Source organism: Vipera berus (assembly GCF_964194415.1).
Source record: "Vipera berus genome assembly, chromosome: 1".
Taxonomy (NCBI): Eukaryota; Metazoa; Chordata; class Lepidosauria; order Squamata; family Viperidae; genus Vipera; species Vipera berus.
Window position 1 is genome coordinate 68725792 of NC_138202.1, and position 26631 is coordinate 68752422.

Sequence of the window (26631 nt, forward strand, 5' to 3'; positions counted from 1 at the left end):
CAATATAGCGCACGAAGTCTCTCCAGAACTGGGCCATGAACTGCACCCCACGGTCCGAGATGATACGCCGAGGCACCCCGTGGAGGCGGTATATGTGTTGCACGAACATCCAGGCCAGCTAGCGAGCCGAAGGCAACCCCCTGCAGGGGATGAAGTGTGCTTGTTTCGAAAACAAGTCAACCACTGTCCACAGAACGTTGTAGCCCCTGCTCTCAGGCAATTTGACCACAAAGTCCACGGCGATATCCTGCCAGGGCCGAACGGGGTCTGCCACCTGTTGCAGAAGCCCTAATGGCTTGCTGGTAGAGGGTTTGGTGGTTGCGCACACATGGCATTTCTTTACATAGCCTTCAATGTCCCGTTTCATGGATGGCCACCAGAATTGGTGGCGAGCTAAATGCAGGGTTTTCACAAACCTGAAGTGTCCTGCCTGTCTGGTGTCATGGCACTGGTAAAGCGTCTGGCTCCTCAATGCTGCTGGCATGTATAGCTTAGCCCCGTGCCAGGCCAAACCGTCCCGTAGTGTCAGTGTAGAGGGATGTGCCTGCACCCACTCATCCGTTTTCAGTGCCTCCCTGCAGTCTTGCAACAGGTCATCTGCTAAAGCATGGGCCGCGTTCCCCGTCCCCCCATCTGGCAGGGCGGTACCAATGCCTGTACTACTTCATCCTTCCTGCAATCGTATTGCAGCAGCCATGATAGGGCGTCCGCTAGAAAGTTCCTACCTCCTGGCACGTACTTAAGCTGAAACCGGAATCGTTGAAAATATTGGGCCCACCGTACATGCTTAGGGGACAGGCAGCGGGGCGTTTGTAAAGCCTCCAAGTTCTTATGGTCCGTCCACACCTCAAATAACTGGCTGGCCCCCTCTAGGAGATGTCTCCACGTCTCCAAGGCCCAGTGAACCGCAAAGGCCTCCTTTTCCCAAATGGCCCAGGCTCGCTCTGCGGTGGTTAACTTTTTGGACACATATGTGCAGGGCCGGAGCACCCCTGTCTCGTGTCGCTGAAGAAGGACAGCCCCAACGGCAACATCACTTGCGTCGCCCTGCACCACATAGGGCAGATCGGGTTTTGGGTGCTGCAGAACGGGCTCCTTGGTGAACTGAGCCTTGAGCGTCTCGAAGGCTTGCTGGCACGCAGTAGACCATGCTAGCTTTTGCCCCGGTCGCGGTTGTGTCACTGTCTGTTTTGTGCGTAGCAGATCCGTGAGTGGCAAGGCAATAGAGGCGAAACACGGGATGAACTGCCGATAAAAATTTGCGAAACCCAGGAAGCTCTGCAGCTGTTTCCGGGTTCGCAGGGCCTGACTGTTGGATGGCCTCGACCTTTTTGGGGTCCATCTCCACCCCGTCCGAGGATACCCGGTAGCCCAAATAGTCCAACTGGGACTTGTGAAACTCGCATTTGGAGAGCTTCACGTACAATCAAGCATCGCTCAACTTAGACAGTACTTGCCGTACCAGGGTGACGTGTTCCTCCATTGTTGTCGTATATATGAGGATGTCGTCTAGGTAGACCAGGACCCCCCGGTACAGGTGGTCATGTAGGACCTGGTTAATTAATTGCATGAAGACCGCGGGGGGCCCCTGCAAGCCAAATGGCATTACCCTGAACTGGTAACTACCTAAAGGGCAATTGAAGGCTGTCTTCCACTCATCCCAGGCCTTTGTTCTTATTCGGTAATATGCCTCCCTGAGATCTAACCTGGTGAACACCCGGCCTTTGGTTAGGTGGGCCAGAAGGTCCTTCATCAGAGGGAGGGGGTATAGATGCTCCACGCATACCGCATTGACCCCGGGTAATCAACGCACAATCTAAGGGTCCCATCCTTCTTTTCCCTGAACAGGACAGGAGCCGCCATCCTTGACCGGGCGGGCTGGATGTACCGTCGTAGCTTCTGCATCTCCCGGGGTGCCATGGCGTACATGCGGGGTTTTGGCAGCTTTACTCCTGGCTCCAACTCGATGGCACAGTCCATGGGCCGATGGGGTGATAACACATCACACTCCCTCTCGTCGAAGACGTCTGTCAGGTCGGTGTATTCCTGTGGCACCTGGGCTTCTAGCCCGGCCCCAACCCTTGCGGCCTTCTCTGGCTCCCCTGCCCATCCTGGTCCTATGTAGGAGTGCTTTGAGGGCAGTTGGGGTCCTGTCCCCAGGTGGAGGTGATGGCATCCCCCCTCCCACCAGATCGTGGGGCCCCACTTATCCAACCGTGTGAGCCCCAGGATGACCACCTTCGTCATGGCCGGCACCACCACGAACCTTAGAGTCTCCCAATGTGTTCCCAGCTCCAGCCTGACTGGTACCATCACATGTGTAATCGGTGCCCCACCCAAAAGAGACCCATCCACCTGCTGAAACCTGAGGGGGGTGGCTAACCGTTTAAGGGGAATCCCGACCTCCATTGCTACCACCTGGCTGCTAAGGCAACGTGTGCTCCCTGAATCAATCAACGCCTTACATGTCCTCCTCTTGCCTGTCTGTGGGCTTACCAACGTCACAGGTAGTACAAAGGGACACACCAGAGCATGTACCATCGGGTCCTCCTCGTGTTCTTGATCTTCAGAACTATCATAGGAGTCCGTCCGTCCGTCTGCTGGCCCCTCTGGACGCAAAGGGGTTGACACTCGGGGTGTCTCGGTGGACACTTGGTGTGCTGCCCTGGAGCGCTCTGTAGTCCTCCTGGGGTCGGGGTCCAGGCCACCGGAGGGTTGGACACTGCTCGGGATGGTGGTAACGGATATTCTGCCGCCCGGTGACCCGGCTGGTCACAACGGAAGCACCGGAACGTCGAACGTGGCGCCTGCAGGGGGGAAGGTCTCAGTGCCGCCGGTCCGGGCTTCCGCTCCTCCGCTCTTGTCCCCTCGGTGACCCTCTGACCTCCAGGTCCCACCTCAGGCCTACCCCATATGTCCTGCAACCCGATATCCAACTCCACAGCCACTGAACCAGTCTTGCAGCCGAGCAGGGACACCCCATACCACACAGGTTCTACAGAGAGCCCTGTCGAGCTCGGCCCGGAAGTGGTGCACCAGAAGCTGCTCCGGCCATGAGTGTAGCCTGCCTGCAACCATGCGAAAGTCATTCACATAATCCACTGCTGGCCGGCCCCGCTGCCGGATGTTGAGGACCTCGGCTTCAGCGCGTTGCACCCGTGAGACATCCTCAAACCGGACTCGCAGGGCGTCCAGGAAAAGCCCGACATTGCCGAGTTCACGGGCATGGTCGCTGTAGAGGTCCGCGGCCCAGGTTGCGGCCTCTCCCTGAAGGCATGCAGTAACTGCCACCACCATCGCCCACTGGGATGCATAAGCCTGGGCGTACCCATCCAAGTGGTTGATCACCTGTCCCAGGAACATGGCCAGGCGGTCGGGGTGGCCATCGTATGTTACAGTTAGGGGCAGTGGTCCCCACACCACGCCTGGGCCCCAATGACCGGCTTGGGGGCTCGGTCCTAGGATGCCCCCAACCGGCCTTGGTGCTTGCCACCTAGTGTCCTTCTCTGGTGTTGGCCAAGCGTCTGGCCCGCTCGGGGCCATTGTCGTCGAGGGCTGTGCAACGACTCCCCCAGGAAAGGATGTGCCCGAACTGGTTGGTGCTTTAAACCTCGGGCTGGCCAGCCAAAAATGGGACGTCCCTGCTGGCTGGGAAGGAGCACCCGCAAGAGACCATCGGCCCACGTCTGTTTTGGGCCCTGTGGCCGCCCAGGAGCCGGATTTGCGGGCCCCAACTTCCCCAAACCTATCTCGTAACACGTCCAGGGTTTGGCTACCAGGGGCAGTGGAGTAGCTCCATTCCTCGCCATCATCCTCAGTCAGGCGACGCTCTCTCCATCCCATCAGAGCCCCGCTGGGCCGGCCCGTCCATCCCTGGTCAAGGCCCGTGAGCCCTAGAGCAGAGCTCAGCCACCACTCCCCTCCTTGGGTTTGACTGCTGGTGCCCTGGGACTCTACCACAGAGGCCGCTGGTGTCAACTCCTGCACCTTGGGCCTCACTGCTGGCTGGGCCTTCTCCACCACCTCTTCCTCGAGTGGCTGTGTCACCGCCCCAGCACCAGCAGCCTCCTCCACCACAGCCTCCGGAGCAGCTCCTTGCGTCCCTTCTGCCATGTCCCCACACACCGGAAGAGGCACACAGCAGCAAGGCCAAACGGCTGCAATGTTGGAAGAATGCTGACTTACTGTCACCGCTCGTCCTGAAGCGAACAGAACAACAGCTTGGCAGGAACGAGAGACGACCCACAAAGGATCGAACGTGTTTTATTCGTCTTCACAGCAACCCGAAGCAGGAAAAAAGTCAGCGTTGGCGGCTACCCGCCCCCAATGCTGCTTTTGTAACAGCCCACCAATGTGACAAACACCACACCCACGGAACCACCATGCCCAACCTCACCACGCCCAAGAGACCGACCTCCGCCCCCCTCCCCCTACAAACATCCCGTTCCTCCCCACCCATGCCTTTCTTTGGCTTTGGCGCTCGGTGCCTCCTGACATGCCATCTTCCTCGGCTCCCAGGTGCGTTCCCCCTGGATGCTAATCCCCCCTCACCGGGCCCCATGTCCCCCACAACCCCACCCCATCCACAACTCTCCCACTCAACCCCATCCCAGCTCAGCCGAAAAACCCCTGCCGACCACCAGGCACGTGTGTGGCCGAAATGTCCCGTGTCGTTATCTGTCCGGAGGCAGGGCCCCTCCCTCTGCTAGAGACAGCCGTTCGGTGGCAAGGAAGGGGCTCCCGAGGCGGCAACCGCTTGCCAGCGGCCTTGGGCCGCCGTCCCGTTGCTCCGCACAGCCGCACCAGCCGCTCCAGCCTCCTTGTCTGTCGCTCCGTCAACCGGCCTATCCTGCGCAAGTGAGACAACAAAGGGGAGCTCCGCCGGCAGCAGCGTGGCCGGTCGAGACGAACACGATGGCTGGTGACTCTCCTGGGCCCAGGAGGCGCGGGGCAGTTCACGGGAGACCGCTGAGCTGTCGGGGCTTTCGGCGGGTAGGTCAGGAAAGGCTGGTGGGAAGGGGAGGGCCCCCGGCCCTGGCACACCGGCCCCCGTTGAATGTCGGGCCTGTGGGGCTTGACAGAAACATCTGCAAGGAAACAAGCAAGCTCACAGGGCATCAAGGACCCCACAAGTATTTATCCTGGGTCATAACCTATGTTAAAACGATGCTTACTCCATAAATAGATCCAGGTTTCACAGGCCAATATGAAACACTGCACTGCAAAAGGCTATAGCCCAGCCCAGATCTCTTCTTGTGCAAACTCCTCTGCGGCAGCATTGTGACAATGAATCATGCTGGGATTTCATATGGAAGTAGGCAGATCTACTCTTAATGCAATAGCATTCCTCCTCAAAAATGTATACTCCCTCGCCTGATGTAATGGCATGATACTGGATTTTGGTCACAACAATTAAAACCAAGATATTTATCTAGCTAGATCATATTCATATCCTCAGAGAATGAGAACTCCAAAGCCATTCAATCCTAAATTGAATGAAAGTAAGTTAGGTTCATTAGCAAGAAGCCTTCCTTCCACCTACACACAGGAAGCAGAGCACAGCCTTGACAGAGACTTATAATTCTCAACCTTGGGAACAAGTTCAATAAAACTAAATCCTTTTTTATTAGCAAACTGCAGTGAAAAGGTGTTAATTTAGGGTCACACTGTCAACAGTAAACATATCCTTGGAAATATGTTTTCAATCTGTCCAACAGATGAGAGCACCTAGCCAACTCAGGCAGATTTTGAAAAAGGTAAGCAAGGCCAGACCTGATAATTACTTGGATAGGAAACCACCCAGAAGAGATCAGCACTACTGGAAAGTCAAATAAATACAGTAAGACAGAAGGCAAATTAATTCTGTATTGATGACAAGAAAACAACATGGATATGTTTATATAGTCACCCAGTTGATTCCCGGGAGAGTTTATTTTAAAAGTATCCAGAGCATCAGTAGATAAGTTTATAGAAAGCAAGAAAAGCATCTTACCAGTTCTGGGTTGTGAAGTGTAAATTAAATTCTTTATCCTGAAAATTAAGAATGCACAGTACTAATTACGATCAATACTATCTTTATTGAAATCATCCCTACATCTCTTACAAAGATGAGAAAAAAAGAATATGTCTTGTAGAGGAGGGTTGAATGTGTTGGTACCAATGTTAAAATTAAAGACAGGGTATCGAAACTATGCAGATGTTTGGGCACCTGTCAGCACTTCCTAATAATTGAAATCACAACAGCATGGAGATATTAGTTGCACCTGGGATCTTAAGAATCTCACAGATTTATGTGAAATGCCTTGGAGGATTGTCAGTGAGGATAAATGAGGGCAGCTTTTTCTTCCTGTTTTAGATGGACATTATTCTAAAGAAACTTCAGAACTCCTCAGAATTCACTGTTCACATATAATTCTGGCAAAGCCACTTTTTTCCCCCATCCATGGTTTCTTGAATAAGTCATAGTAGCCTGATTCATAGGTTACCTGAGGTCTTAATGGCTGGCAAAGCCAAAACCTAACCAAATACATTTGTGGCTTAATATTAAGTTAACCTTATCCCTGTAGTGCAGGCATGTCAAACTGCCGGCCCGTGGGCTGAATGCGTCATGCCGAAACTGCACCCACCCCATTGCCGGCAATGGGGGAAAAGTCACAATACATTGTGCGACATCACGTGATGTTGCAACTTTGACATGCCTGCTGTAGTGCATGATATATAAACAGTGCTACTTTGCCCTTAGAATTGACATGCCACAGCTGTTTTGTGATATTATCATATACTTTTTCCCCAATAGGGAAAAGAATATACTCAGAGGATGGGTGTGACATTTCAACCCCTGGGAAAGGTACCTAAATGTTGCCCACACCGAAGAGACTCTAAGGGGCATTGTCTACTTTTACTGAAAAGCTATTACAAAGAATTAAGCTGTATTCAGTTTTAAGAACCACATGCCATTAAATGTACATTTAAAAACAAAAGTGGACATGATTCAACTTCCCTGGCTACAACACTACTATTAGTATTATCTTATGTTACAGAAAGAAAAAACAAAAACTTAAAATACATTCTATGACAGGACAGAGTATAACAAACTGTACATATAACATCTGTAAATTTTTTGGTAAACTGTCTTTCAGTCTTCAGCATTATATTTACATATCTTTCAGTTGTGTCCTGATATAGGTGCTAATAAGAAGTCCTTACTTTATCAACTAATCAAACAATAGTCATCTCAGCGATCCTCCTTATCTCTAACCAATCGTACAAATTTTGCCAAATTTCATAATACTCTGTTTCAGTTTTATTTTTAATCTCTAGGGTTAACCTGTCCATTTTGGCGCAGGATAAAATTTTATCTATTATTTCTTCATCAGTGGGGGTTTCCTTTCTTTTCCATTTTTGGGCATATGCCAATCTTGCTGCGGTTAAAATATGCAATAATAAGTAGAAAGATGCTTTGCTGAGTTTATTATTAATAATCCCTAATAAGAAAGTTTCCGGTTTTAAATCAATTTTTTGTAGTAATATTTCTTCCAACCAATTTTTTATCCGCTGCCAAAAATTTTGCGCTTTTGAACATTCCCACCATATGTGATAGTAAGTCCCTGGAAGCCTTCTGCATTTCCAGCACGTCAGTGAGATTTTTTTATCTATTTTTGCTAACCTTGTAGGGGGAAGGTGCCATCTATAAAACATCTTGTACAGATTCTCTTTGTAGGAGGTGGCTAACGTTAACCTCCTGTTTCTATCCCATAGTGATTGCTAATTATCTAGGTCAATACTGTAACCAAAAATTTTACTCCAGGTTAACATTGTTGCTTTTACCCGTTCTTCTAACAAATCCTGTTCTAATAGATATTGATATATCTTTTTTATCATTTGGTCTTCTGTTCCTAGGAGGATTATATCTAATTGTGTATGCTCTAATTTTATCCCTGGTTCTTTTTTGTCTTTTCTATATCGTGACTGTATTTGTAAGTATGCCCACCATTCCAACTTTATACCGTCTTCTAATAGTCTTTTTCATGTTTTCAGGTCTCCATTTTCGTCTAAGAGATCCTTATATGTGATTACTCTTCCTAAATTTATAAATTTGGGGTGCATGAATATCTCTAATATGGATAGCCAATTGGGGATTTCTATATAATTAATTTTTCAAATTTTTATCCACACGTCTAATAGTGCCCGTTTAATATGATGATTTTGGAAGTACTGATGAGCCTTATATTTTCCGTCCCACATTATAGCATGCCACCCAATTTGCATGTCATGACCTTCTAATGCTAGTAGTCTTCTGTTCCTTAAGTGTATCCAATCCTTTATCTATACCGCTATTGCTGCTTGATAATATTTTTCCCAATTCGGGAGGCTGAGCCCTCCTCTTTCCTTTGCATCCTGTAATAATTTTAATTTAATTCTCGGTTTTCTATCTTGCCAGATAAATTTGGATGTAATTCTATTTAAATTTTCAAAAAAATCCTTACCTAATTTAATTGGTACACATTGGAATAAAAAGAGTAATTTGGGAAGTATATTCATCTTGATTGTCACTATTCTCCCCATAAACGAGAGCTGCAAGTTTTTCCACCTGTCTAGGTCTGCTGTAATTTGGTCTATTGATTTGTCATAATTTTCTCGAGTGTAATACAGGTTATCTTTTCAGATTATTCTTGTGAGTGCTTCTAAAGAAAAAATAAATAATAGAATAAATAATTACTTCCTCACTCTTATAATCTAATTCTCTGACTATAATTGCATTAAAATCACCAATTATACAAATGTTCTCATATTCCATATCAGCAATAACCTTATGCAGTTTCTTATAAAATTCTTTGTTTTTCATTGGGGGCATAAATTCCTACCAGGGTGACCTTTTTTTATTCATGGAAATTTCAATAATCAGTATTCTACCTTCCTCATCTCGATAGATTTGTCTTTCAGGGATTCTTTCTTTAACATATATCACAATTCCTCCTTTCTTCTGTTGTGAAAGCGATACAAATTTGATTGCTAACTTAGAGTAGTTTAGTAGATCCTGATCTTGAGTCTTTATATGTGTTTCTTGTAGAATTGTTATATCTAAGTTTTTCTTACTGAGCTTATTCAAAATTATATTTCTCTTAGCCGGGGAGTTTAGTCCATTTACATTTAATGATAATACTGTTAATATTTCTACATTACTGCCTCTGTTTTGATCTTGTTGCTCTTGTCAGTCTATCTTACTTGAATTCTTTGTGTCTACTTTCATCATCGTTGTCATAGTTCATTCTCATTTTTTCTATTCTCTCCATTTCCCTTTCTTTGCCTTGTGATTCTTGTGTCTTTCTATTATATCTCTCTGTATTGTTCTCTTCTCTTAACTCTCTTTCTTCTAGTTCATCTTCATTCCCTAGATGCTGCTGGAAAAACTCTTCTGCTTTATCAATCGAATCTAACCTATATCTTTTTTCTTGCCAGGTCACCAGAATCCCTTCCGGCATCAGCCACCTAAAATTGATGTTTTGTCTTATTAATTTTGATGTAATATGTTGGTAGGGCCTTCTCAGGTCTCTTACCCTCCTAGGGACTTGTTTGAGGACAGTTAGTTGTTTACCTCTATATTCTATTGGGTCGTCCCTTATTCCGTGCAAAATCTCATCCCTAATTGATTTCTTCACAAATCTGATATGTACCTCCTTGGGTAAGTTATTTCTTCTCACATAATTTGTATGGATTCTGTATATTTCATCAATCTCATTTGCCATCTCTTCTTTCTCTGTCCCTAGGGCCCTTGCTAGCAAGTTCGTCATCATTCCTGGGAGGTCCTCCCCCTTCTCTTCTTTCACATTTTGGAAACATAGATAATGGTCTGCTTTCTCATTTTTAAGCAGGATGACGGTTTTTTCTAACTCTTTGTTTGCTTGCAAGAGTTTTTCATTCATCTCATCTACTCTTCTTTCCTCCTTATTCATTCTATCCTCCATTTCTAATAATTTCTGTTCATTTTTCAATATTTGTTGTTGGAAACATTCAAATTTTCCGTCCATTGCTCCCATCTTCTCTTTAAGTTCTCCAGTATCATTCCTTATTTCACCTATTTCTTTTTTTAAGTCCTCATGATTTCTCAGCATAACCTCTTGCATGGATTGTAGTATTGCTTGTAGGTCTTTTAGTGAGCCTGCTCTCTCTCATGGCATCAACTCTTCTATGGATCTTTGCCCTGCTGGGCTTAATTCCGCCGATGAGGCTTGGGTCATCTGCCTTCTTCCAGTTCCAACTCTTGTTAGATTTGGGATGCTTGTCATCTTTCTAAATGACATCAACCAACCCTCCCACTTATACACGATCTTTGTCTTTCCCTCCACCACACCTGGAGAATTTATTATTCTTCCAAGATTATAATCACTAGTGCCTTATATCTTAACAATGCTATATTTTGTTGCTAACACAATATGAAACCTATTACACCTATTACACTAACACTTCTAAAACACAATAATCAATATTAATCAATTTCAAGTGTTTATATTCCATACAGTCCTAATTTTTCTATATAAAAACATGTAACAATAATATAACCATTAAATTACTTCAATATTGTAACCAATATTCAGTTATTTAGCAATAAAGACCAGGTTTTACAGTCAATTCAATTATAAATATTATTATATTCAACAAGGAGACAAGTAAATAAATTTTCTCACCCTCCTTGAGCATTCAACTTTTTGTTCCTAGTTAGCCTCCTCCAATTCAATCATACAATAGGTTATGTTCAGTTAATTCTTATTGGTCTAAACTCTCAGATCAATTACAATTTATCCCTTTTGTTTTAGAAACTTTTTGAAGCAATTAATTCACTTCTTAAGTTATGAGTATCACTCTTCCCTCATTTAATGCTAATTGGTCGTCAGTTCTTATTCAAGATGTCCGCTCTCTCAGCTCAGTCCGCACTGTCACTCTTCAAGTTTATTTTTTGTTTGTTAAACTTCTTCTTGGCTTTACTGCAAGAGCCCAAAAGAGAAACCACCCTTGGTTACCAGTCCTTACAGCCTGTGAGTCTGTTACTTTAAGGTCAGATCTCTTTTTCCCCCTGTCTCCTGTTCACCGCTATCTGACAGGGGAGGTGATTTCCCCTTTCGCTCTGGGGCTTCTCCTCTTTTCTTCTCTTCTTTGAAATTCTCCAGAATGATTTCACAATCCAGAACACTTACAAGAGTTCGCCGAGTGTTTCCTCCGCCAGGTTAGTTGAATCACTGTCCCGCTGACTCATCGCTAATTCTGACAGCTGTCATTTCTTCATGGCCGCCATAATGGGCCGTCTCCTTCACCCAGCTCTCTCCTAGGGTTTCCTGCTTTCTGCAGCTCGGACCACTCTCCTGAACTGCTCAGCTGGGCGCCTCCACTTGTGACCTCCCTCGGAGAGATCTGGGGCTTTTAAAAAACCCACCGGGAACAGAGAAAAGGCTGTGAGATCGGCACGCTCATTCGGAGCGGCGTCTCAACACAGCCATTCTGCTTGAAAGCTGGCTCTGCCTCTCTGACAGTGTTATTTTCATGGGATTGAACTTTCAACTGGAGTACAAAACTGCACCCCCATCATAGCTTTTCTTAAATGTGAAAAATTAAAGCACTGAAGACTGCACATACTTTGGCACTAGCAATTAGCATCAGTATCAATATCAGTATTAGTATCAGTTGGAAGGGAGCTTGGAGGTCTTCTAGTCCAACCCCCTGCTCAAATATACCTCATATTTGTGGCACATTTTGTATAGCTCCTGTTGGTATCAGTTAACAAGCATCCTACATTCAGCCTGCTTTTTTCCATTTTAGTGACTAGAACCAGGGACTGATTAATGTCAAATGATGTCCTAAGCACAGCCCAACAATGGTACCCCTTGGGCTCTTCTAACTAACAAGATATTAAGATTCATTATGCGCTGAAAACTAAAATCAAGCAATATATTATGTAAGATCCACTATTTCATTTTCCCAGTAGTGAATTATTTTTTTAAGAAAAGGCTATAGAGAGAGGCTATAGGGGACGCGGTGGCTCAGTGGGTTAGGACGCTGAGCTTGTCGTTCAGAACGTCAGCAGTTTGGCGGGTCGAATCCTGAGTGCTGTGTAACAGAGTGAGCGCCTGTTACTCGTCCCAGCTTCTGCCAACCTAGCAGTTCAAAAGCACGTAGAAATGCAAGTAGAAAAATAGGGACCACTACGGTGGGAAGGTAACATTGTTCCATGTGCCTTTGGCATCTAGTCATGCCGGCCACATGACCACAGAGACGTCCTTGGACAAGCGCTGGCTCTTTGGCTTTGAAATGGAGATGAGCACCGGCCCCTAGAGTCGGAAACGACTAGCACGCATGTGCGGGGGAATCTTTACCTTTACCTTTATAGAGAGAATAACTGGTATCTAGATGGGAGGGGTATCCTTGTTGTAGTGCACTATAGCCAAAATATTTCAAGTTTGAAATGAAACATAGCAAGTGAACCAGACAGCACTATTTATGTTGGCACAAATCAGAAAATACTACTTTGAACATGCTGCAGGGAGAGATAGGTGGAGATTGCCTTCCTTATAGGCTAGGGGTGACTAAAAATGACAACAGCTGTTTCTTCAATGAGAGATAGCCAACTCTGGATAAACGTGTCTTGCAGATCAGTCATAAGCCATGGGTTATTTATTCACAATTTAAAATATAGTTGGTTGGTTTCATACAACTCAAGGCTATAGTCAAACAATATATTAGGCCGTGAATTCACAGCATGGCATCCAGGATGACAACGTGTCTGCTGATTTGTTATTTGGCATCCCTCCAGTTTCCTGTTTTATCTAATTTTAATTTTGAGTTTCTTTACATACATACTAATTATGTCATTCCCTTTCAGGGAAAGCAACAAGTAAGGAGTAGGAAATACAAAGCCAAAGGAATTAAAGGCATGAGATATGAAAATGTTAAGGAAATATAGTTAATTCTAATCAGTGCTTTTTTTGTAAAAGAAAAAAGTGACGGAACTCACACATGTCATACAACCCGCCTTGCCTACCCTACAAGGTTCCATCCAAAAAAGGTGCCAGAACTCCGTTCTGAGCGTTCTATGAGAAAAAAAGCCCTGATTCTAATCCTTAAAATGTTGGTTTACAAAGCTGCTTTTTATCCGTGAAATGATGACTGCATAATGCCATGGAAGGGAGGGAAAATGTGCCGATGCACTGCATTCAATCAAACATGTTGAATGCAGTGCATCAGCACATTTTAAGAAGTAGGAAAAAAATGCTTGGTGAAATGATGAAGTAGGCTAGGCCAGGAAAATGCACACTACTGTATGTCTACTTGATTGTTGTAGGATATAATAACAAAATCTTGTAACTCTGATAGAGTTTCCCTCTGCCCTTTCAGATTCCAAACAGAATCAAGGGAGGTTAACTTACATTTCTCTCTCAAAGTCCTCTTCCTGGACATTCACCTAACATTCCTAACATTGAAAGGGAATTCAAAGCACTCTGCTGGAGAGATAGAAGGTTTACAGATGGCACTGTTGACCCTTCTGAAATTGATTTATTCTAATTTGGAAGCTGCCTGACTCCATGGAGACTCTAGGAGGCATCCAAATTAAAGCAACAACATATATAAAAGAGAACACAGGCAACCAAAAGAACAACACTAAGTATAAAAGTCTCCACAAGCCCCTATCCACAGGCCTTTGAGAATAAGCAGATTTTAAATAATTTTTGGAATGTTTTAAGAGAGGAAGCTATATGAATCTCTGCGGGAATATCTTTCCATTAGGGGAGGGGGTAGAAATCATCCCCAGCTCCTAAGGGCCATCTGGACCATGAGTTTGCAGCCATTTAATGCCCAGCACAATGTGGACACATAATAAAGCTCTGACACAAAGTGGCAATAATTCTGTATGATCATTTATTGTCAGTTGCAGTGTTGTACTATACAACTTCACCACTTTGAAGCACTTCCTTGTCAACTGCTTCCACAAACATAGGTTTCTTAATAACTGTATGGCTCATTTAAACTGTTGCACCAAAGTCTCACATATGACAACAATATTTTCTTCAAATTCAATCACTCATCAATTAACACAATGTTGGAACAATTTTTCTGCTAAGCCTTGCCTCATTAATTCATCTGTTAGCTCATCAGGAAGTCCTCAAAAGAAAGTCCTCTTCTATCAGAGCCAGATCATTTCATCCAACAGGTCTGGCATATTACTGAAAATCCATTTCATCTTGTGAATCTCTTGATTTGTGGCTCTTCTCCTAGCTAAATTGTCAAACATAGCTCTACTTTTTGCTAGTAATTATCTTGTAATAGTGATTGCCCTCAGTGAGAGGTATGGGTCACTTGGTTACTCTTTCTCTTAGCAATTTCAGAACAAAAGTCACTCTGGAGCAATCTGTAGGGAATTCTACTGGCTGATTCAAGGTGCTGGTGATGACCTATAAAGCCCTAAATGGCATGGGTCCGGGTTATTTACGGGAGCACCTTTTGCCAGCGTTAACTTCCCATCGCCCTGTGCGCTCCCACAAAGAGGGCCTCCTCAGGGTGCCGTCTGTCAGGGAATGTCGACTGGCGGCCCCCAGGGGGAGGGCCTTCTCTGTGGGCGCACCTGCCCTCTGCAATCAGCTTCCGGTTGAGCTCCGGATGGCTCCCGACCTTTGCTCGTTTCGCCGCAACCTGAAGACTTGGCTATTTGAACTTGCCGGCCTGGACTGAGGGACTGGGATTTTAGATTTTACATTTTTAAAATTTTAAATTTTAGTATGTGTTTATCGTTTAGGGCTATTTGATTTAATCTCATTTTAATTTTTATACATTATGTGTTGTTTATAGTGTTTTAATGGCCCTGTACACCGCCTCGAGTCCTTTCGGAGAGGGGCGGTATATAAATCCAAAAAAATAAAATAAAATAAAATAAACAACCCAGGCTCCTTCAAATTTCTCTGTCAAACTCCATGACAGCAAAGAAATATTGGTTGGGTCATAGATTGTTGAATCATTTCTGGCCTAGGCAAGCTTTGTCCCAAATATGTTACTTATATTATGGCATCGGGCAAGTATATCCGCTTGCTTTTGATATTGTAACAATGCTTCAGCAAGATGTTTTTAGCTGGGCTATAGATCTGATACCATCCTCACAATCAAAAGCTAGGTTGGATGCCTCTCTTAATCGAGAGAAGCATTTAAATTTGTGTCAGCCCTTTGACACTGATAAGGAAATAGATACCATAACTAGTCTCTAGAGGAATACTTTAAAAATGAAACAGTGTCTGCCACCCACATCTGTCTGTTTTGTTAACATATACAGGCTTTGTGATTGGCCACATCCACTCTAGCATTATGTGAAAATACCATAAACTGCTCTCAAAATTCCAAATATGTCCTTCCAAAGTTGATTCCTGTATTAATACAACGTTACTCCTAATTGCACTACATCAACCAGGCTAGTACCTTATTTCTACATTTTTAGTGGTTTTTATTGGGGAGGGGGCTGTTAGGGTGGGAATGTTTGACTTAATTTTTTCCCATAGAAGAGTATCTTGAATCCCTGATGAAACCCCATTTATATTTACTGTGATATTATTCAGTAAGAGCTGTGTCATGCTATTTTGATTCAAAGGAAAATAACTGCAGGGGTAAACATAAGCTGGGTATAATGATACCAAACTATGAAAAGCATGGAAATTACAGGAGGTTAATTCAAAGTAACTTGAGGTTTGCTAACTTTAATATACCAGCAAGTGATTCAGTTGCATATTATTTTATTTGCCCCCTGGGAAACTTAATTGAAGGACCCTAAAAAAAAAATCTGAAAATTAGACATGTACTCACCTCTTTGATTATTTCCTGATTTAGGGGAAATGAATGTATAGGCAAGGTCAACTTTCTGGTTTTGGCAGCACCAATTCCACATAACATGCAAGAGAACTGGAAATAAAGACACTTTTTAAAAAACAACAACACTTTTTTAAAAAATACCTTTCCCACCAAAATGACTACACAAAATTATTCAGATTACTGCCATGCTCAGCTATGACTTACAAAAGAGAGAAATGATCTCTTTCCTGGAAGAAGAATGTCCAGTTTTGCTGGATTATACTTGGCATAGTGGAAAAAGGAAGGTTCAGTGTACTGTAGCTTGTTGGCAGAAGTTAGTGAAATGTTTTGAGTTTCTTCAAAGGACCCTTTTAATGTACATTTAACATCTTGTTCTAAAAAGAGAGTGCAAAGTAAAAAAATAATATTAGTATACAAATGAATATCAATGCCATCTATAGACATGCATTACAATTCATAGAGTTTTACTTTTTCAAAAAAAAATTAACTGCTTTGAACATTGCTGGAAAACATGGTCTGGATATGTATACAGTAAATAATGGAGAATAAAGGTAAAGGTAAAGGTTCCCCCGCACATGCGTGCTAGTCGTTTCCGACTCGGGGCCGGTGCACATCTCTGTTTCAAAGCCAAAGAGCCAGCACTTGTCCGAGGACGTCTCTGTGGTCATGTGGCCAGCATGAATAGATGCCAAAGGCGCCTGGAATGCTGTTACCTTCCCACCGTAGTGGTCCCTATTTTTCTACTTGCATTTTTACGTGCTTTTGAACTGCTAGGTTGGCAGAAGCTGGGACGAGTAACAGGTGCTCACTCTGTTACGCGGCACTCGGGATTCGACCCGCCAAACTGCCGACCTTCTGATTGACAAGCTCAGCGTCCTCACCCACTGAGCCACCGCGTCCCTTTTTAATGGAGAATACAGTGATATAAATATTTATGTGCACCTTATTTGGATCAGTGTGGCTTACTCCCAGAGAGAGGTCCGTAGAAAAGAACCTTATTTCTCAACTAAATAAACCTAGAATGCCTTGAAATTCCCTCATGGGCATGTTTCTTTCCGAAATATGATTGGCTTTATCTGATCTTGAACAATGTACATTCTAGTCATGCAAATTTTTATTCCTGGCTATTTTATTATTTTGACTCAGTTCCACTTTAACAGAATAACAGAGTTGGAAGGGATCTTGAGGTCTCCTAGTCCAACCCTCTGCTCAAGAAGGGAACCCTATACCATTTTAGACAAACGGTTCTCCAATCTCTTCTTAAAAACCTCTAGTGTTGGAGCACCCACAACTTCTGGAGGCAAGTCATTCCACTGATTAATTCTAACTTTCAGGAAATTTCTCCTTAGTTCTAGCTTGGTTTGCTCCTTGATTAGTTTCCATCCATCACTTCTTGTCCTCCCTTTATGTGCTTTGGAGAATAAGTTGATCTTGTCTTCTTTGTGGCAGCCTCTTAAATATTGGAACACTGCTATCATGCCACCCCTAGTCCTTCTTTTCATTAAACCAAACATACCCAATTTTGAGACACTACAATAAAAGTAAAATTATCAATGTTTCTAAAAATGAATTTAAAAGAAAAATAATTTCCTTGGCCTGATATGACGCTGAACTTGATCTGACCTGGCCCACTTTTCCAATCTGGGCATTTCACATATTCAGAATACGATGCTTTGAATCCAGCAGTGGTATAATCTGGGTCAACAAATGCCTGAATAGAAATTCCAGCAATTATACATATAGCCTTTGGAACGTGATACGTGAACGTTTAATCATTTGTTTATGAAGATTGTAATTCAATATAGCCTCACGTTTAGAATGCTTTTTCTTTTTCTTCCGCTTCTTCCTGTCTATCTGAAACTCCAAGCGGCAGCATTCACGACACTGCAACGAAACGAATGTCCTCTGAGAAAGTTGTCCAAGCAGCGAACCTCATTTCCTAGAGCAAATGCTGTAAATTTTGTTCTGATATAATACGTTGATCAACTGAATGATACTATGTAAATTTGGACAGTCATATCATTAAGTTTATAAATTAATTAGCAAACAATTATGACACAGATAAACTGAAGAGGAAATATTTTAAAAATAGAGATTGCTGGTAGATGGTCTGCTTTTTAAAGGCATGCTATTAAGTGATCAACATCATCCTCAAAACCTCCCTTTTAACATTATCTGCTCTCATAGGCAGAACTGCAGTTTCCTATTCCCATATTTACATAGATGAGCAGTCTGATTAGCTGGGATCAGTAATTTGTTAGTAAAGGTAAAGAATCCCCCGCACATGCGTGCTAGTCGTTTCCAACTCTAGGGGCCAGTGCTCATCTCCGTTTCAAAGCCGAAGAGCCAGCGCTTGTCCGAGGATGTCTCCGTGGTCATGTGGCCTGCATGACTGGACGCCAAAGGCGCACGGAACGCTGTTACCTTCCCACTGTAGTGGTCCCTATTTTTCTACTTGCATTTTTACGTGCTTTCGAACTGCTAGGTTGGCAGAAGCTGGGACGAGTAACAGGCGCTCACTCTGTTACACGGCACACGGGATTCGACCCGCCAAACTGCCGACCTTCTGATCAACAAGCTCAGTGTCCTAACCCACTGAGCCACCACGTCCCTTTTTTATATAAATAGTTCTAGCTTTTCTTTCGTCCCTTTTAATTTGTTAGTAGATTATACTAAATAACACAGGTAACACATATAAACACTGAAGGACAAGTTCTGAAATTAGCGTCGCTAAGAATAAATGGTTTGCCATAGGAATGCCAGTTGAATATTTTTCAAAGGGCAGATTTTGAAAGGCTAGTCCAAAAAAACACACACAGGATGTTCACACTTGGACAACCATTAACAATCGGTGGGCAAAACTCTGGAGTGACTTATGCCAGCAGAGGCTGGGTTAAACCGCATGTGGCTATCAGAAAGCTATGGTTCTAGTTCCACTTAATATTTATTCAGCAAATACAACTACAGTCCTAGTCTTAATGAAATGACAATTACCTATGTAGAAGTGAAAGCTAGCCAAACTCCCATGGCTGTAAAAGAGAAGGCAGGGGGTCCAGAAGATGAAGCAATACAGTTGCTGCTTTGAGGAAGTGCTTTGCTCCATCTTTCATTAAATCTAAGCACTGATTCAGATATCTCCATAGTCCCAATATTTAACAGACTGAGTAGCCTCTTCTGTTTTAGTCTGTATCCCATGTGAACAGGCAATTTCAACCATTTGTTTATTAATATATAAAGCAATGTGGGCATTTTGACAAAGGATTGAATCAATTCAAATTCTCATGTAGGCATTCTGATTTTAACCATTGTCACTGAATGCCCTCAGAAACTCCACAAATTACACTTTTAGTGCAGCAGAAAAGGGAAATAATCACATCAATTACTGTGATTTGATTTCTTGTAATTAAATTTCATCAAGTTTCATTTTTATCCTGAACTTCATTCACTTCCTTTCTAGATTCTACATCCTTCTAGGAAAGCAGACAAGGCATGCTTTTCAATAACAAGAGGGAGTCTTGGTCAACAAAAGATTGCACAATCCTGCTCTAGGTGAAGCAGGTTCACATTTTTCTAATTTGAAAATAAAGGATTAAAGAACAAATACATAAATAAAAATTACCACCACTGCTCCATTTGTAGCTATTGTTTCAGGTGGACCCTCTCTAAAAAACAGAAAGAAAACAATGATTCAACATGAGCTATAGATTAGTAGTTACAGCTAGATTAGCCTATATAGTTCAAGGAAAATGGTATTTCTTAATGTCAATGCCTTCACAATTCACAGTAATACCATTCCAGTATGCCAAGCAGCTGTAAGCCAGAACCAGTTAAATTAGTTCCTCTATGATGGAGGAAATTCTGACTCCTACTAATTAAAATATTCTAGCAGATTCAATTCAAGGGGAAAAACAAGTATCGTTCAAAGCCTGTCCTGTAAAGATCTGGTATTGAAATCCTGCCTTGGTGTTAGAGTTTGGATAGATGGAAACCATCAAAGTTTACTCTCAGCAAAATAATGAGTGTGGGTTTTGATGTCAACTGACTCTTGACTCCATCTTTAATTCTAAATAGGTTGCAATCCTCTGGATAGGCATGGTTCATGGTTTGAGAATCCCCTTTGACAAGAACAACAGGTGGAGGTGTGGTCAAGAAGTTTAACATAATTATATCTGATGCACCAGATGCCAGAGGGAAAAAATGCTGACAGTTCTTGCTTTTTTCATTTTCCATCTGAATTACTGTAATCCTCTATATCTGAGATTGCCATTGAAAGCTATTCTGAGGCTGCAGCTGGTCTAGGGTGTGACAGCCTGGGTATTTATGAGTGTGCTAAGGTTTGTCCGTGTGCATATTTTTTAGCAGGAACCTCTGCTAGTTAGCTTCCAAGTGCTATTCGAGGTGCTAGTTGCCTCCTTCAAAATCTTGCATAGGTTAGGTCAGATAACTCTGACACCATCTGCTCTGTGTGGAATCTACCTATCCAATGAATGTAGGGCAAGAAGGCTTGCTAAGTATTCTTCTGTCAAAGGAATGCTATCTTCAGGGATCTTATGCTCAAGGCTTCTTGGTGATGGCCCCTTTATTGATCCAAGATACAAGGAATGGTAGTCCCCTACTAAATTTTAGAATACTCTTGAGTGTTTATGGAGATTCTCAGTCATTCAGGTCATGGTTGTCCCAAAGGTGATTTTGCTTCTTCAGCTCTCTGGATAGTGGGGAATGGAAGGATTTATACTCCTTGCAGACAGCTGGTCATTTGCATTCTTTTAGAGAGTTGTTAAGCTGTCTGCAAGGAATATAAATTCTACCATTCTTCATCATCCAGTCAGAGCTGAAGAAGCTTCTTGAATGAAAAACAAAAAGTCTTTAAAGAAAAACAAGAAAGTCCAGTTGCTTCTTGAAAAAGCATCTTTGGGAATATTATTGAGTATTTGACTCTTCCAGAGGAATTAGTGAGACGGAACATTAAATATTGTAGGACATGATCATCTTGTGATCCAATCAGATCATGCTGTTTCTTGATTGCTGCTCTTTAAGGTTTGTATGGCTTCAGCCTTTATATTGGAGTAGATTGTAAGCAATTGGATGATAGTTGAAAGCAAGCAACCCAGCAAACTTTAATAAGGTTGTTTTCTGATTTCCTTCCCAATTTGCAGGAACTGTAATAGAGAAAGATAACTTCTAAAAATTGGATTTGAATTGAGACTCATGTAGATGTTATGCAAGAAACAATAACTTTGCTCTATGTCAAATGTTTTCATTTCTTCACTTACTGGGCCAAAGAACAGTTATTATGTGAATGACATGATTTTGATTTTTTTTTATGGATAGCAAGTGAAAAAAAATGAGTTGCTCTGCTATTTATACAGTATTGCATTTGTATTGTTATGGACTTTCCAATGATTTACTTCAATGTTATTTGGGTTACTCACATATTCTCCAATGTAAATTCAACTTCCATTTCTTCATTTTTCTGAAAATTAAGATGTAACACATATGACAGATCTTTGCCAAGTAACCAGTAACCTCCCTTCACCCATCACATTAGAATTTTTCCCAAGTCCCATTTTTCTTTCAGTAAAAAAACATGCTCACTTAAAAAGACACATGAAAGTACATTCAGTACTCTCCTTTAAAATAGCATTGTTGTTTCCCTATATCTGGATAGTTAATGGCATACTAATAATTAGATAAACTGTCTTGCAAAATTCAATATTAAGACTAAATATTTGCTGTAATCCAGTAGCCTAAAGGTAATTCAGTCCAATTCTTAAAACAACAGAATCTGGTCTTGGTTAAATTTCAGTCAAACTGTAACAGAAAGTTTGGTTGATGTTGTGGTTTTCATAGAAAATAAAAAGTCTTTTAAAACTTAAGGTCAGAGTAGATCTTGTGCTTCTGGAGCAGTCCAAAAACCTATACAGCCCAGCATTCTGACTAGACATTTGGAATTATGCCAGATAATCTGGATGTTTTAAATTGTCTCTGTGTACTTCCCTCCCCAAAAGACTCATCTTTTGAGTGACTTTTTTGCCCACTCTACTGGGAGAGAGAGAGAGAGAGAGAGAGAGAGAGGGAGGGAGAGGGAGAGAGAGTGTCTCTGCATCTCTTTGTTGAGATGGTTCTCCAGATATTTTCCATCCAAATAAAAGACTTGGAAGTTTTTATTTATTTAGCATATGGTATCTACAAAAGTCATGCAATCACTGATAGCTTAGTTTAAATAAAGTATCTATCTATCTATCTATCTATCTATCTATCTATCTATCTATCTATCTATCTATCTATCATCTATCTATCTATCTATCTATCTATCTATCTATCTATCTATCTATCTATCTATCTATCTATCTATCTATCTATCTATCATCATTATATTGTTGTTGTTAGTTGCGAAGTCGTGTCCGACCCATTGCGACCCTATGGACGACGTTCCTCCAGGCCTTCCTGTCCTCTACCATCTTCTGGAGTCCATTTAAGCTCACACCTACTGCTTCAGTGACTCCATCCAGCCACCTCATTCTCTGTCGTCCCCTTCTTCTCTTGCCCTCAATCTTTCCCAGCATTAGGCTCTTCTCCAGTGAGTCCTTCCTTCTCATTAGGTAGCAAAAGTATTTGAGTTTTAGCTTCAAGATCTGGCCTTCTAAAGAGCAGTCAGGGTTGATCTCCTCTAGGACTGACCGGTTTGATCACCTTGCAGTCCAAGGGACTCGCAGGAGTCTTCTCCAGCACCATAGTTCAAAGGCCTCAATTCTTTGGCGCTCAGCCTTTTTTATGGTCCAACTTTCACTGCCATACATTGCAACTGGGAAGACCATAGCCTTGACTATACGCACTTTTGTTGACAGGGTGATGTCTCTGCTTTTTAGTGTGCTGTCTAGATTTGCCATGGCTTTCCTCCCAAGGAGCAAGCGTCTTTTAATTTCTTGGCTACAGTCCCCATCTGCAGTGATCTTGGAGCCCAGGAAAATAAAATCTGTCACTACCTCCATTTCTTCCCCATCTATTTGCCAGGAATTGAGAGGGCCGGATGCCATGGTCTTGGTTTTCTTAATGTTTAGTTTCAACCCAACTTTTGCACTCTCCTTCTTCACTCGCAACAGGAGACTCTTCAGTTCCTCTTCACTTTCTGCCATTAGAGTGGTATCATCTTCATATCTTAGGTTGTTGATATTTCTTCCAGCAATCTTTATTCCAACTTTTGATTCATCTAGCCCTGCCTTTCTCATGATGTGCTCTGCATATAAGTTAAATAGGCAGGGCGACAGTATACAGCCTTGCCGGACTTCTTTCCCAATTTTGAACCAATCAGTGGTTCCGTGTCCAGTTCTCACTGTTGCTTCTTGGCCCGCATATAGGTTTCTCAAGAGACAAATAAGATGGTCTGGTACACCCATCTCTTTAAGGACTTGCCACAGTTTGTTGTGATCCACACAATCAAAGGCTTTAGCATAGTCAATGAAGCAGAAGTAGAAGTTTTTCTGGAACTCTCTAGCTTTCTCCATGATCCAGCGTATGTTGGCAATTTGATCTCTAGTTCCTCTGCCTCTTCGAAATCCTGCCTGTACTTCTGGTAGTTCTCGATCCACATACTGCTGGAGTCTAGCTTGTAGAATTTTAAGCATAACTTTACTAGCATGAGAAATCATTATATTATCTATCTATATAAAGGTAATATATTAAATTAAGATAAAGCCATAATAAAATCAACATAATATGGAGCCAAAATCCCATGGATATAGATGAGGGAAAAAGAGAAGGAAAAGAGAGAAAGCTGAGTCAGTGTATGAAAAGAAAATGTTCATTTATATGTGAGTGTGCAGATAGGACCGCCTATAAAGGTTTCATGAGTCCATATGTCAACAGTTATTCTTTTTTCCCCTTTCCCCCCCCTCTTTAATTGCATCCTTTCTTGAGGTAATACCACTATTTCTGTAGAATGCATTGCATACCTCAGTTCTTCAGGTAATACTACTATATTTCTGTAGAATGCATTGCATATTCTCAGACATTCTGGAGACATAAGTGAATTCTATTATGACTAAAGTACAGCATCACAGAATGGGAAAAAAGCAAATAATTATCTTGCATTCTATATACATAGAAAGTTGAAAGAGAGATTCAGTGTTGATCTTTAGAATATTTCTACCTTTTCAAGGCCAAAGTAGGCCAAAGTAGATACAGTGATAACAATACAGTCTAGATTGGGTTTGTTTAAGAAGTCCAGGCTACTTCTACATTCTCTCATTATCTTCCTGATGCAGTTTATCCCTCTCCTGCAGTTACAATATTAAACAGAAAGCAGACACAAAGCCATCTGTTTACTTTCTATGGAAATATAGTGGCTATTACCTCAAGAAAAGATGACAAACACAGACACACACGGAGTGGTATCTTGGTACTCAACTGCTTTGAAACTCAACAAATTTGGTACTCAACACATTTTGACATGAAAATTTTGTCCTGATTCTCATTGTTTGTTTGGTAGTCAATGCACAAACTAGAACTTGTCAGTATCAGCTGTCTTGTGATTCACTATATTATTCCTTATGTGCAAATTTGTTTTGCACTCATTGTTTTTAGTACTCATCGCTCCTCCCAGAACCAATTAAGGATCAGTACCAAAGTACCAGTGTGTGTGTGTGTGTGTGTGCGTGCGTGCGTGCGCACATTCTTCTGTTGTGATCCTTGTAACTAAACCATTTTAGTCTTTCAGTAGGTTCTCACAAAAGAGACAGGATATCTTTATTATCTCTTGTCTAGATGAGTCTTCCATATTTCAATGCCTTTCAGATCTACCTGACTTGATTTCCCATAATTCCCACCCAACAGAAAGGACCTGAATTTATTCACACTCACCAGGTGATCCAATTTAAATTTTACCATTATTGATTCTCCAAGTGGGACTTTAGCTACATCATAGTAAATTACACGGTTGTCGTCATTTCGATAGAAATCTTCATCACATATTGTCAGTTCCAAAACATTCTGAAGACAGAAATGAATTCTGATACGACTAAGGTACAGCATCACAGAATGGGGAAAAGGCAAATGTTCATCTTGTTCTGCCTTAGGTGGCAAAATACGGTGAGCCCAATCATACACTCACTCAGAGAAGTAAGAGTAACAATATTACATATATAAAATCGTGAGTTCCTTTTCTCCTTCCCCAGGGCCCCCTATCCTAGTCCAAACGGAATATCAAATTTTAGATCCTAGAAATTTACCTAGAAATCTGAAATATGAGAGCTTTGTGAAAAAATATTTGCACAACCAATTTCTCCAAGTTTTTTGCCTGGTCCTCTAATTCTTTAACCAGCATAATAAGAGCTGACTGGTGGACATGGGTGTGGAAGTCCAATATTGAAAATGGCAAATAGGAAGATATAAGGTGGGGAAACGGTAAGAAAATGCCATCCTCTAGCAGTGTCCTCCCAAAGGAAATTAGTATGGGGTAAATACTGTGAGCCCAAAATGTAGACTTACAGAGTATTGAGAGTAACAAAATTATATATATATATTGTATTTTGTTACTCTCAATACTCTCATATATATATGTGTGTGTGTGTCTGTGTGTGTAAATGTTTTGGCTTGCTAACAAAGAATAAAGGGAGACCAATATGATCATTTCAAACTTATTTGTTCTCATCAGTCAGCCATACCCTTCTGAGATTCGAACCTTGTTAGCAAGCCGAAAAAATTACACAAATATGAGCTGCCACTGCTGTGGCTACTGCCTGTAGATGGCCTTGGGCTAGGCTGAAACAGGAAATAAGATTTGTCTGGGACTAAGCAAGTGTATTCTGAATGCTTAATAAACATTTAAAACATTATATATATAATGTTTGTGGAGTTCCTCAGGGGTCGGTTCTCTCTCCCCTCCTGTTCAACATCTACATGAAGCCGCTGGGTGAGATCATTCATGGTTTCGGGGTGGAGTAATCAGTATGCTGATGATACCCAACTGTTTTTCTCCACCCCAAACCAACCCAGCGATGCCCTCGCCGTTATGTCCCGTTGCCTGGAGGCGGTCAGGGTCTGGATGGGGAGAAACAGGCTTCATCTCAATCCTGCCAAGACTGAGTGGCTGTGCATATCGGCATCTTGGGTTAACCAGACTATTCCACCTTTAACGAAGGGGGGTGAGGTGTTACCCCCCATTGATAGGGCTCACAACTTGGGCGTCCTCCTGGATTCACGGCTCAATTTTGAAGATCATATAGGAGCCGTGACCATGGGGGCTTATGCCCAGGTTCGCCTGGTGCGCCAGTTGCGAACCTACCTGGACCGAGATGCCCTACGCACAGTCACTCATGCACTCGTGACCTCCCGTCTAGACTACTGCAACACTCTCTACATGGGGCTGCCCTTGAGGACCACTCGGAGGCTTCAGCTGGTGCAGAATGCGGCCGCGTGAGTTGTGATGGGGGTTTCCCGATACTCCCATGTAACACCTCTACTCTGTGAGCTGCATTGGCTTCCGGTTGCCCTCCAGGTGAGATTCAAGGTGCTGGTGATGACCTATAAAGCCCTGAATGGCTTGGGTCCAGGATATCTGAGGGAACACCTGCTGCCAGCATCAAGCTCCCTTCGTCCAGTGCGCTCCCACAGGGAGGGTCTTCTCAGGGTGCCGCCGAAAAAAGACTGTCGGCGGATAACACCCAGGGGAAGGGCCTTCTCTGTGGGTGCGCCTGCCCTCTGGAACCAGCTGCCCATGGAGCTTAGGACTGCCCCCGACCTTCGCACATTTCACCGGGACCTGAAGACCTGGCTCTTTGAGCTCTCCGGCCCAGG

At 42.9% G+C, this 26631-nt stretch overlaps 1 protein-coding gene across 1 annotated transcript in view; it reads right to left on the reverse strand.

Moving 5' to 3' along the window:
• LOC308678489 (cytosolic phospholipase A2 epsilon-like) overlaps positions 1–26631 on the reverse strand; it is a gene marked incomplete at its 5' end in the record, with an annotated part of 64367 nt that overhangs the window by 18511 nt on the left and 19225 nt on the right. Inside the window, 7 exons of the mRNA XM_081345700.1 lie at positions 5993–6030; positions 15832–15927; positions 16042–16205; positions 17649–17721; positions 19457–19499; positions 21270–21310; positions 24697–24825. Of these exons, the coding sequence (XP_081201826.1) occupies positions 5993–6030; positions 15832–15927; positions 16042–16205; positions 17649–17721; positions 19457–19499; positions 21270–21310; positions 24697–24825 (584 nt within the window). The remainder of the gene's footprint in view (positions 1–5992; positions 6031–15831; positions 15928–16041; positions 16206–17648; positions 17722–19456; positions 19500–21269; positions 21311–24696; positions 24826–26631) is intronic.